Genomic DNA, 12,572 nt, shown 5'->3' on the forward strand with positions numbered 1-12,572 from the left:
GCTGTCTGACTCATTTTTAGTGTAAAATCTTTTTGGGAATTTAAATATCTGCTCGCTCTCTCTCCACCTTTATACCTCTTCCCTGTGTGTGCGCGTGTTCTTGTGTAGACACCATTCATGTGGTGCTGTGAAAGAGGTGATTCGCACATATGACCAGGAGGAAACGCTGGGCACTGACATACATTTGATCGCCCTACTCTGTCCCCGCCATCCCCTCCACCTATTACCGCTTTCAACCTGCAAATGACAGTACCTGTGGATGTGGTTGTCATGGTACCAATGTGGGAAGTCTCTCATGGGTGACTTTGATGTATAAGTCAAGGCCCAGCATGAGATACACGCCTCTCTATACACTAACTCCACCACTGCTGCTGTCTCATATTTCTCACCAAATTTATGATTCCATCCACAAACGGTGCGTAAACAGAGCAAAATAATCTGGGGAGAGGAACTGTCAATTAACTGGTTATGAGACTGCGACGTGGCTTAAGGAGTGTGGAGCGTGTGTAGGTGCTGACTACTCCCTCACACTGAATTGTGTCCCTGTCTTTGCGAGGCAGCAGTGACACAGTCACACAAAATGCCTGTCATCATCCATTAGAACACAAATCTGTCACAGGAGATTACCTCGTGATGTGCAAACACATGTATTACACACAAACTCTGGTCACACGCACACGCTCCGCACGAACCTCTACGCGCACACGCACTATGACCTGATGAGCAGAAGCGATGACGTTATCTGCCTTTACATGTGATGTTGAAATGAAAATACAGATTTTAGGCATCAATATTTTAACGGGTCTGTGAATTGCCTCCAAGACATGTGCTGCATTATTGAGAGCGAGCTGCTTGCAGTTTGAAGTATGTCATGGGTGATTCTCATTGACAGGAGGAATTCTTTCAGCAGACAAAAAGATAAGAGATACTCTCGACATGTCTTTAGTCTTGCTGGGTGTCCTCAGGAATAAGGTTCTCCACTTCAGTCTGGCTCAACAAATCCAATGTTATGTATTGATTCCTGAAAATGAATCGCACTCACAAACTCTCTCCTTTTTCCGACTAAATGGTCAGTGGCACCACCTCTGCACATGATTCATCTGACTAACAACAACACAGCCTGTGCTGATTTACACTGACTGGAAGGTAAGAGTTTCTTGAAACAGCTTGGTCTGTATGTTTAAGTTTTAAGACAAAACCATTTTCCCAGCAGAGGGCCATGCTACAGTTAGCACTGCTCACAGTATTGATGTTGAATGCATCAGAGATTACAGCACTGTGTTTCTAATACAGAGCTGTGTAAAATATGTGGCCATGCTTACAAATTAATAATATATGCTTCCAATTTAATTGGGATTCGACTAGAAATCCCCTTAACTAGAAGGCATTTTTGTCCAATCTCGCCATCTAGTGTACGAAAAACCAAAAAGTAGTAAAAGCCAGTAAGACCGCTGAGGTATTTTAAGTTATTGGAGTTCACTATTCAAAAGCTTAAATAAAAGCACTGAAGAAGAAAGAGCAAAATATACTTAAGATTAAAAGTGCTGATTACACAAAAAGAAAAAAAGAAGACATCATTACAAGAGATCTGACTGGAAAGTACATGTACCACAACATCAGCTGTCCCCCATCCTTCCTTGTGAGGGCCTGAGCCTTTCCAGGATGCTCCTTTCATACCCAATCATGATGCTATCACCTGTTACCAATGAACCTGTTTACCTGTGGAATGATCCAAACAGGTGTTTTTGGAGCATTCCATAACTTTCTCAGTCTTTAGTTGCTCCTGTTCCAACCCATTATGTTTTGTTTTTTTTTTTGGACATGATGCCGGCGTGAGAATCATGGCCGTATGAATACATTTAATAGGCCTGTCAACACCCATGTCCTATTTGACAACATGGACCTCACTCAAGGTCAAATCTCATGAAATTCTACATTATTTGTTCTCAGCAGCATGAAGAGCCCAAACTATTTTATGAGCTATGAAACATGATTTTGGGTAGAAGCCGAAAAATGACTTGCAAAGTGAAGATATACTAAACACAGTGCTCCTTGGGCCATTTTATTTCCAGAATGAATTCATACTTCAAGCTTACAGTGTAAATCAAAGAATAGTCAGGAATGTTTAGAGATGTGAAATCAGTTACACGCCAGCTCCAGTCGTGAAATGGTTGTCCCCGTGCTGAGACGAGACTGTCTTTGCGTTATCTGTTCAGAGAGGAGATTGTGGCAGGACAGGATGAAGTCCGGAAAAGTTTTGCGGAGGCACTGTGCAGCGTCACTCACATCAAAAGTGATTTGGATTTGGCCGTCTGTTCACGCCTCCACAGAAGCCCTCTGCTCCGACCGTGACCCCGACCTCTACAACAGAAAAGTCTGTTCCACTGGCTGCTGTTGCGTTGCTGGGACGAGAAGGTAGAGCATCAACAAAGCGGACGTATCAGCGGTCCAGCGAACGTTTCTGGATTGCTTCGGCCACCGCGGTGCGCAGGAGAGCAATGACGGAACGAGGGTCGTCGCTGCCAATCACAGCGCTGCCTGACACGATCATGTTGGCTCCTGCCTGAAGCAAACACAAGCATAAACACTCCCAAAATCTGATTTGAATTTTATGTGCTTATTCTGTTAAGACTGACATGTGTGTTTGTTTTCCTCACCTCTGCACACTTGTGAATGGTGTCCGGGCCGACCCCTCCGTCTACTTCAATGTCTAATGAAGGGAACTGATTCCTCAACGAGCTCACCTGGGTCACACGCACAGAAATGAAAGAAAGAGCTCGAAACCAGCACAACTCCATTGCTGCAACACAATTTTCAGAAGGTATTAGGACTGCGCACAGAGACACAGCACTGCAGAGTCAATCAGAAAACTTCCTCTGAACCAAATCTGAATGCTCACCAAAACCACTGTGCTTTGGCGAGCAAGAGCTTTTATCTCAGCTGTGAACATTTAAGAGAGGAGAACACTGAAACTGAAACTCATCTTTATTTCGTACTTATGTTATATAAGTTTGTGCAATTCTGTGCTTTAGCAGAGACTCGCATGGAACTTCACATGACAGTGAAACTTTACCTTGCACTTGTCTAATCTTGGCCTGTATTCTTACCATTCAGCAGAAGCATGCAAGAAACTATAGTTATTTTGTCTACGGCCTCCCCTGACAACAACTGTTGAAGATGCAATGAATGGAGCATGCACCTTACTGTACAGTAGGCTTTGAAGACTAATTTGTGTTGTCATAGTTATGTGTGAGGCTCCTGTTACATTTTCCTCTACCTCTGGTTTGTCCCTACCTTGGGCATCATGTCCTCCATGAATTTCTGTCCTCCAAAGCCTGGTTCAACAGTCATGACCAGAGCCATGTCGATCTGGTTAGCCCAGGGTGCCAGCTCTTCAACAGTAGTGCCAGGCTTTATGGCCAAACCCACCTGCAAAACTCACAGTGTTAGTATGAAGATGATAAAATAGACACCGCAGCACTGGTGTTTGTTGCTGCAGTCAATATTTTATATTTTGCAATTAATTGGTACAAATACTACTCTTTAGACAAGTCTAACCTGCATGTGTTTTCTTTAATAAATTTAAAGACTCATTCTATTCATCAGTGCCACTCTGCTGTGTTCACACTAAAATCCTAATGCTTTTCTGACTCTTGCTTTGATTTCTCACCTTCATGCCACTCTCCCTGATCTCCTTGATGAGGTTTCCGGGGTTGGTGGTGGCCTCTAAGTGGAATGTGTACTGGTTGGCTCCTGCTGCAGCCATGGGCTTCACCCACTGCTCCGGCCGAGACACCATCATGTGCATGTCTGCAACATTAACAGTGTCACAATGCTGCAATCCAGCATGCAGCACAGGCCTCTATGACTCCATTCAATGGGGTAATTGAGATGGTTTATAAGTCTAGCATATGTGTGGGGTTTTCTCTCACCAAAGAATGGGTCTTGGCCTAGTGACTTCCTTAGGCACTCTACCATGGGATGGCCGAATGTGATGTTAGGGACAAAGTGCCTTCAGGGGGAAACGCAAACAGACAGTTAACTTCAGGCTGTGATGACACTCTTTCCTCTTGCATTAACAGCTATTAAGCAACGTCTTGCTGTAAGTGTAGAGAATGATAAACAAAATTAAACTATCAGGAGGAAGTTGTTTGGACTTGGAAGAAAGTATAACGTCTAACACTCTGAGGTTTTGAACGCCCACTCTCTGACACTCTTAAACCAAATAAATTTAGTAACATTAACAGTTTCTGCACCGGCTTAACTTCTGCAAGCTAGCTTAGCTTGTTGATATTAGCCAACTTTAGCTCTCACGCACTGAACTTCCAATCGGCTTGCTAGCCGTTAGCATGCTAGCTTATCTCCGTAGCTAATAAACTGACCCGTCCATAACGTCGAGGTGCAGATAATCTGCCCCACACTCCATCATGCGCACACACTCGCTGCCCAGACAGGACAGGTCGCTGCTTAGGATGGACGGGCCGATCTTCGCACTGTAAGCCATGCTGTTACTGCTATCACTGTCTGCATGCAGCCGGGATGACAACGCCAAGTTTACTTCAACAAAAAATATAACTTCCGTTAGCACTCTTCAAAATAAGAAGCATACGTAGCCACAAACCGTCCCCTAATATCTAATGACCAGAATGTAACGTCAGTTAAATATAGCACAAATTCTGACATGGGAATATTACCTTTTTGCTAGTATACAATCCCAAAATTATCATAAAAAAAGGTTCGAATTTAGTTTTATTTTGAAAGCGTAATGCCCTCACTTCAGGTCTCACCCGATATGTCAGTGGGTAATTTGATTCGACTACACGTTCGTGTTCTGTCCTCGGTCTTCCGCCTTCAAAATAAAACAGTGCCAATTTTATGACACCAGATGGCGCAAATCTCATATGGATAATTAACTCTCGTCTTAGTTCTACACAGAGGGTTTAATCTGACCTCTGGGTGTTGATGACAACATTGCACTTATATACTTTATTTTATTGTGTTTCACCTCTTTTGTTTTATTTTAGTTATTTTTATTTTACTTACTCTTACTTATTTTAACAAGGAAGTTTATTGACAGTAAGCTTTCTTTTCAAAATATAAGAATATAAAAAATAAAACATAAATTAAAGTACATTACACTTAAAGCAATAAGATAAAGTAAGTAATAATAATACTAATAAAGGTTGCTCTGTGAATTTCCCTTGGGGATGAATAAAGTATCTATCTATCTATCTATCTATCTATCTATCTATCTATGTGTGTGTGTGTGTGTGTGTGTGTGTGTGTGTGTGTGTGTGTGTCTCTCTCTCTCTCTCTCTCTCTCACACACACACACACACACACACACACACACACACACACACACACACACACACCATAGCCTTTTTGTCCTCTGCAAACAATAATTAGCTGCAATATATTTGTGCAGTTCTGGTAATGTTTCTCTACTATGAAAAATAAGAATGGCAAAGGCATTTTCTGGGAAGCCAGAACAGTATTCCGTGAACACAACCTAAAAAAAACAGATTTTTGGCCACTGATGTGATTCTCTGTTGGGTAATATGGGAAACAATTTTGTAATCAGTGTTTTGTGTTTAATAGCACATGTAGTTAAGTAATGTGGGGCACAGTTCACTAAATGGTGTAAATGGCATAAAATTGCCAAACCTTTTGGATCCCTTTGCTATTCAAATTATACATAATGATCCGTGCTTCTGTTTTCTGTCTGTATTTGGCCGCTGATTTCATGTCTAAATGTCTGTCAGAGATTTCACAGACTTATTTTTTGTCAGCCACCACCCTCCATCTGCCTCTGTCATTCTGCTTTGCCATCACTTAAATGTAAGTTGTATGTCAGTATGACACAGATAGATAGTTTAACGGCCACACAGAGGAAACTATTTTTCACACTTGGTGCTGTAAGGACACAGGCATTTAATGATATTAAGTTGTCTGGGCTGTAGAAAAAATAGGTTTTATTGATTCAAGCACTTGGCTGGATGGAGAACAGGTTAGCCTGCAGGGTTGCTATTGTCTGCCAAAGACCTGTGATGAATCTATGCCTCAAAAGAAAGAAAACCTCTTAGAGAAATGAAAATGACCAGAAGGACTCTTACCATCAGAAGAGCCTTGAATGGCCCACATTGCCTGACATCAACTGAAAAATGAAAAAGTGAAACAGACAAAACAAGCCAATAGGTTTCCAGTAAAGAATCAACTTCAGTCCAGCTGTGTGAAACACTTTAGTCCTGAATCACAACTGTGATGTCATACCAATTCAATCATTTGATGTGTAAGGTTAGATGATAAGGAATACGCGAGTTTGAATGAGTGCCAGATGTCCCGTAATACCTGCATAATCCTATTTTATCTCCTACAGTTGGGTGTCATTATAGCTCTTCAGAGATAAAGTTTGCAGTATCTTTACTGCACACGAGCTCGTTATTCTTCCTTGATTTGTTTTTCACCTCCATCATCCTGGAGACAGTCCACTGAAATGCTATGAATGTTTTTCAGATGACTGGTGTAAGTTGTTGTGATTTATAAGAAGCAGATGGCTGCCTCTGCAGCAGTCTGCCGAAGCTCAGCCCACAAAGACCCACAGTCATACATAAAGTACACCCAGATTGGCTAAAGAGAATCTGACATTTATGAGTTTTACCCACGTTTCCCATTACTGCGGCAGTGATGGAAGCACTGGTGGCACTGTGTGCTCTGGCCAACAAGAAGATGATATATGCGATTTTTAAACAGGGTTGAGGCAGAGTAAGTTGGAGTCACAAAGAACTGGGGCCTCAAGAGTCTCTGAGGAAGGTAGTAAAAAAGCCTTGAGCTTTGACAGTCATTTTGTAGCTGCAAGGGGCTGAATTTTATAAGTCTGTCTGTACAAGAGTCCTTCATGGTGTCTCTCTGATTCCTGAGAGCAGGGTTGATGGAAATCTCCAAGGAAGATTCACTGCAACTCATTAAATGCCAGTTAGCTCCTTAACTAAGATAACTGAAACATTATTCTGAGCAAAATGAAAATTTTGGAGAGGTTAAATAATCTATTACCACAGAGGTCAAACTCCAGCACCAGGCTGATGGATGCATTAGTGTTTTGTCTTTAAGAGCACTGATTCTTTTTCCTGCAGCTGCCTCTGAGACACATTCTTCACTGTTGCTGTAAACAGCTCCAACTCCAAGCACATCATTTCAGTCAACCTGAGGCTTCTGTTCACTGGAGGTCCCCATTAAAGACACCTTTTCTTGTCTTAGTGCAGGAGACTCAGGAATGTGACTTGCAGTCATTTTCAGGATGTTGTCAAGCTGTTCTCTATCGCTCATTGTAGACATGTTCTTCTTTTCAGCTCTGCAGAATAAGCAGTACTGTACTGCCCCATATGTTCACATTGTCTCCTGATGACATTGATATGTCCAGTAGGGGAAAAATTTTGAAAAAGTACGATGAGAAACAATATAAATGGTAAACGAAACCTTGAATATTCTCAAAACGCATGCAGGGCTCATGTGGTCATCCTTTTTTCATATATATACTGCACATTATGTGTAAATGACATAAATAGAGCAATTACTGGAGTTTTAAGTCTTACAGTTATAGAGTGGGTCCGTCCAGATTTAATGGCAAGACAATCAGAATTCATTTCGATGGTCAAATCCTTAAGTGTGTGTATGTAGTGTATATGCTGCTTCATGGCCTGTTTGGTGTGGTCCTAACAGGCCTGAGGCTGAAAGATTTCTCGTTACATGCGTTTCTGCATCTCAGTCATCCGTGAAACAATTAAAAAAAATGTCTTTTGTTGAAAAGACTAATCAGGTCCATTCATGGTCTGCTAAATGAGTGTGTGTTCATTTTCATATGTGTTAGCTGCTGCCACTTTTATTCCTTCCCTGCGGTTGAACTGCTAATTAATGTTTGTTTATTTAAAATTTTCTTTAAATTTCCTCCCTTTTTTTTTTCATCTCAGCGTGCTCTGACAAGATATCTGCACTTTTTCACTGAGCTGGTGTGTGGCTTCATCATCACTTTCAATTGTGTCCCTGGAGGTTTAGATTTAGCCTTTACAGTTGGCTAATTACCAACTACACAGCAGCGTGTATTAAACATGCTTGAACTTGTTTAACAGTGTTTTGAAGTACATCATTTACAGGGCATGAATTAATTATCCACTAAATCCATGGTGAGTGCAGTTGCAATGAAGAACCTACTGAAAACAACATACTGGAAAACAACCTCCTATATTACAATTGCTAATCTGCAGGGGAAGTGGTGTGTTGATTAGATATAAGAAAGAATGTCTGTGCGCTCTAAGCGTTCTTCAAGATGTATACATTTTGCATTCAGCAGTATGTGAGCTGTAACCTCGGGTAAGTTGGGTCTATGTGACCTTCAACCTGCAGTAGAGGGCAGGAACAGGAATGGAGGCAGCACTGCTTTGTTTTTAACTTTTTCCAGTGCTGCAGTCGATTAGCCTATTAAAGACTTGGTACGCATCCAGACTTTTCATGTATTATCTTGATTGAAACCTTCCTCCTGCTTCCCTCCAGCAGTTGACTCTAGCCTCCTGAGCAAACAGATAGCGATAAACCTCTTTCTTGTGATGGTCGGAAGGAGAGTGTTGAACATGTGTCCTTGCAGCCTCTCCCTTCCTGGACTTTATGTCACCGTGGTCGGAGTCTGTGAGTGGAAAGGGAAGGGTGGGGAGGGTGCTGCCTCTCCCTGCTAGGTTAATGCTCCCAATCAAGTTTGTTTTCCTGCCGCGGGGGGCCACAGGGAGCATGTTCGCCTGTGTGCCTTCAGTTTGGATGCTCGACATGCAAACTTTCATTGGGTGAGTGCTTGATTGCAGGATATCCATAAAAGATTTAATTTCAAGGCCTATGTTGAAGATGTTCAATGTCACCCATTGTACCTGTTACTGCTCATTATAGCCCTGAAGCTTGTGATCATTAACCACATTAAACTGAGACTTTGGAAAAAGGAAAGCGAAAGTTTAAGTCTTTATTTGTACTGCTTGGCCTGTCATTGAATGATTTTGGGGGTTCTGCATGTATATTATGTCATGCCATTACAAGTACATAAAAATAAAACCTGAAATCAATGAAGTGGTCCCTGTCTTGCTGCATGTGTCATCAGAATAATTAGTTGCATTCCAAATATTCAAACAGCATTAAATCTGTTTATTTCACATTGTGTATTCTTTAACTTGACCTCAACTTTATGTCCCCTGACCACAGCACACTTCAGAGCACTAGTGGCCTGCATATAACAGTAATTGCCTGTGAAAACCCCTCTGGGGAGAAGTGGACCCTTCCACCAGTCATAATTTAGCACTTTATGGAGGATGAAGTGTCACTTCAAACGGTCAGAAATCAGACCATCGGAGCACCACTGACATGTCAAAATGACAGCATGTGGTCATGAAAAAACAGATTTATTTAGAATATTTTGGGGGAGATTTAATACCGGCAGCCCACTGAGAGGGTTTATGGGAGCAAAGCTTACCTCCCGACTTCATAAAAAATCTAATCCACCTGGTTTAATCTTTAATATCTGAAGATTTTGGATGCAAGAAGACTGTTGAAAAAACACAGGGTTCAATATGTTCTCACAACATGAGCTCGTAGAGTGCAGGGGTTTGCTTTATGAAGACAGGAAATCCAGTTCTAATAAAATCTGAGATCAAACAGAGATTCTCTTTCTATGTCTTACATTTTATATATTAAGTTTTTTTTTTTTTTTTTTTTTTTTCAAACTGGTGTAATCCGGTGCCATCTTGTGCTTTTAACTAGTATCAACCAGCCTAAATCTTATTTCATTTCTCTGAGGCTTTTTTGCATTGAGAAATTCACACATACAGACACAGTCCTAAAGTCTTACAAAGTTAAAGGGAATCTGGCAACAAATCTGAGAGCAAGAAAGCGTTTGTCCTCGCTCTTCAGAGAGCCCCCTGGTCTGTATCCATATATGCAGGCTGTACTGTGAATCATAAGGATTCTCTTCTCTGCAGAGGTTAATGTGCTGGTGGTGCTAAGAATACGACATGAACATCTGCTGCAGAGTATGACTCAGCTGTAGAAAGAACATTTAGGAAACTCTTTGGCACTGAGTGTTCATGGCCTTTGGAGAAAATAACTGTTATGCAAAAAAAAGAGAGAAATATGCCTGTCACTATCACATGATCCAAATGGGAGTGTGAATCCTGACCCCATCTGGTGTTTCCAACAGCTGCTGGACCCACTGTGGAGAGTGCTAAAGAGTCCAGGAGTGTCAACAAATTCTGCAGAATCCTTTTCCTCAGTGAACACTCATTTAGAGATTTCAACTCCAGCAACATAGGTTAACGGGATGACACAGATACAGATACATAAGTTGAAACATATGCATGTGTTGACCAAGTTGAACCAACACATACACACAAGCTCTACATGGCATTCTCTCTTCCTGTCTCTGAGGTCAAATAGTTTCCTGACAGGATTTGACCAGAATGACTCTCCAGAGAGGAGAGCAGTCAGTGACCCAAACCGACTGACTGGAAACAAGATTAACGTTTAGGCTTTGAGGAGTTATTAATTCAAACCAAATACCAGTGTGGATTGGATGAGCGAGTGCAGGTGTATTGGCAGTGCAGCCGAACTGCAAAACTATGAGTAAAACTGCAGCAGATATCCAACAAACCCCCCAAAATCAGTTGTTTTTTGGTGGTGTATTTTCCTTTGACAGGCAGATAATGTCACTTAATGTCAGGTTATTTCTGCTGCATCTTAGGCTCAGGCACTTCAGTCATCACCACTAAATGCCAGATTTTCAAAATGCAATGCTGCCGGCTTTCTCCCCACATTCACCTTTGTTTATTGTAACCTTTATTTGATCAGGTAATCTCACTGAGATCAAGACCTCTTTTTGCAAGAGAGGCCGTGGTTTAACAGCCACACAGGGCGAAATTCAGTGAGGCACATCCAAAAATCCTCGAGGCTCAGTGTTTCATAATGCAACAAAGCCACAGCTTGCATGTGACATGACGCACCGAGCTATTGTGCTCTGCCTGCTGTTTATCAAGCAAAAAAGACTTATCCATACCACTATTGCTCTCTCTGTGCATTCAGCAGGCAGAGAGGCAGACCAGAGTTACTCTTTGAGACGTCAGGAAACAACTCTCAAAATGCACTAAGCATCAAATTTATGATGCCTGTCTCTGTAAGAGCATCATAGCTTGGACTGCTGTTGACTTTATTGTCCTTCTGAGTCTTCAGGCCTGGCAGTGAAACATGTGAGTGCTGTTATCAGAGGAAAGTGGTCGTTCCATTAAGACAGAAAAAAAAGGCCAGTGCGAGTGACTCTAAAGACTTACACACACATCCTGATAAAGTGTTGTCCAATTAACCTCACACAGAGAATGGACGGAAGTGTGATGGGTTACAGCCCCCCGGAGACACACAGACCTATGGGAGCACTTCACCAAACTCCAGGTTTCATTGTGGCAACATTCCTACCATCTAAGTGTTTTCATTCAGCCCTTAGATATCCTCTGAGGTATTTTCGTTCCTTTTACTCTTCTTTTCCTGCTGCTGGTTGGCAGCATAAAAGGCTAATATTGACTTTGCTGATGTGTTTTTGTTTGGCATGGGAACGCTTCAGGCCTTTGGCTAGTACTGGCCTCTTTGAGTGGCTTACCAGAGGGGCCTGGCAGATAGCCAGCATGTATAGCAGCTAATAATGGACCCTGCTATACTGTACAGCTCTGCTCCTCGGATGAGAGAGGAGGGAGGGGAAAGAAACAGATTCACGAGCTGCTTTAATTTCTGTTAGTGTGCATGCACAGCATTGCATTAAAAATGTTGCTGGAGTTATGATGTTATCCGTGGTCCCCGTCATGAAAGGCAAGTGAAAAAGTTGAATAGATTTCAGAGATTAATAGAGTGTTTAACCTGGCCCCTGCTGGTTTCCTGAAGCCTGAGCAAAGAATGCTTGAGAACAGCTCCACAGAGGAAGGTGCTTGTGTTTTATCTTCATTGCCAGGAAACATCCGATGGCACTCAGAGATAAGAACAGAATGCAAAAAATATGGATCACAGATGAGGAGCAAGGATCAATGGGCCCTCTGCCAGCAGACTTCATGAGCCACTCCATCTGCGGGAATGGAGGCACGATAGGGAGTTGTGCCGCACAAAGGGAACCACAAATCCACACGAGCCTTGACAAATCTTTTTTCTCACTAATGCAGAAACAATCTGAGAGAAAAATAGAGACACTGGCAGGTTTGGAGGAGATCCACCCAGGGATGAAGTTCAGCAATGTAACAAATCAATGTTGTTTTTCAGGCTGTGACAGGGTGTTCCCTCGCTGGGTTATGTAAGGTCTAACACAGGAGAACGAAAGCTGGTTGTGGTTCATCAGGGTGGATTTCCCTTGAGTAAAATAACCAGTCCTGTCAGTAACTCATTAAAGTAACCATATTACACTAAGATAAAGTGTTACTGTTGCTATGACAGCTTGTGTTATTACAGTTGCTCATCTGACTAAAATTTCAAATTGTGAGCTGCAAAGAAAACTGCAAAACAATGTGTTTAAT

General features: G+C 42.0%; 1 protein-coding gene across 1 annotated transcript; it reads right to left on the bottom strand.

Moving 5' to 3' along the window:
- Nucleotides 1–2,032: 2,032 nt before the first annotated feature.
- rpe (ribulose-5-phosphate-3-epimerase) lies at nt 2,033–4,547 on the bottom strand. The gene is made up of 6 exons (XM_076746188.1): nt 4,383–4,547; nt 3,933–4,012; nt 3,671–3,810; nt 3,295–3,429; nt 2,658–2,744; nt 2,033–2,563 (listed from the first exon to the last, which is right to left on the bottom strand). Exons 1-6 carry the CDS (start codon nt 4,502–4,504, stop codon nt 2,441–2,443), a joined length of 687 nt encoding a protein of 228 aa, XP_076602303.1. The 5' UTR covers nt 4,505–4,547; the 3' UTR covers nt 2,033–2,440.
- Nucleotides 4,548–12,572: the final 8,025 nt, after the last annotated feature.

The sequence above is a fragment of the Chaetodon auriga genome, chromosome 13 (assembly GCF_051107435.1).
Source record: "Chaetodon auriga isolate fChaAug3 chromosome 13, fChaAug3.hap1, whole genome shotgun sequence".
Taxonomy (NCBI): Eukaryota; Metazoa; Chordata; class Actinopteri; order Chaetodontiformes; family Chaetodontidae; genus Chaetodon; species Chaetodon auriga.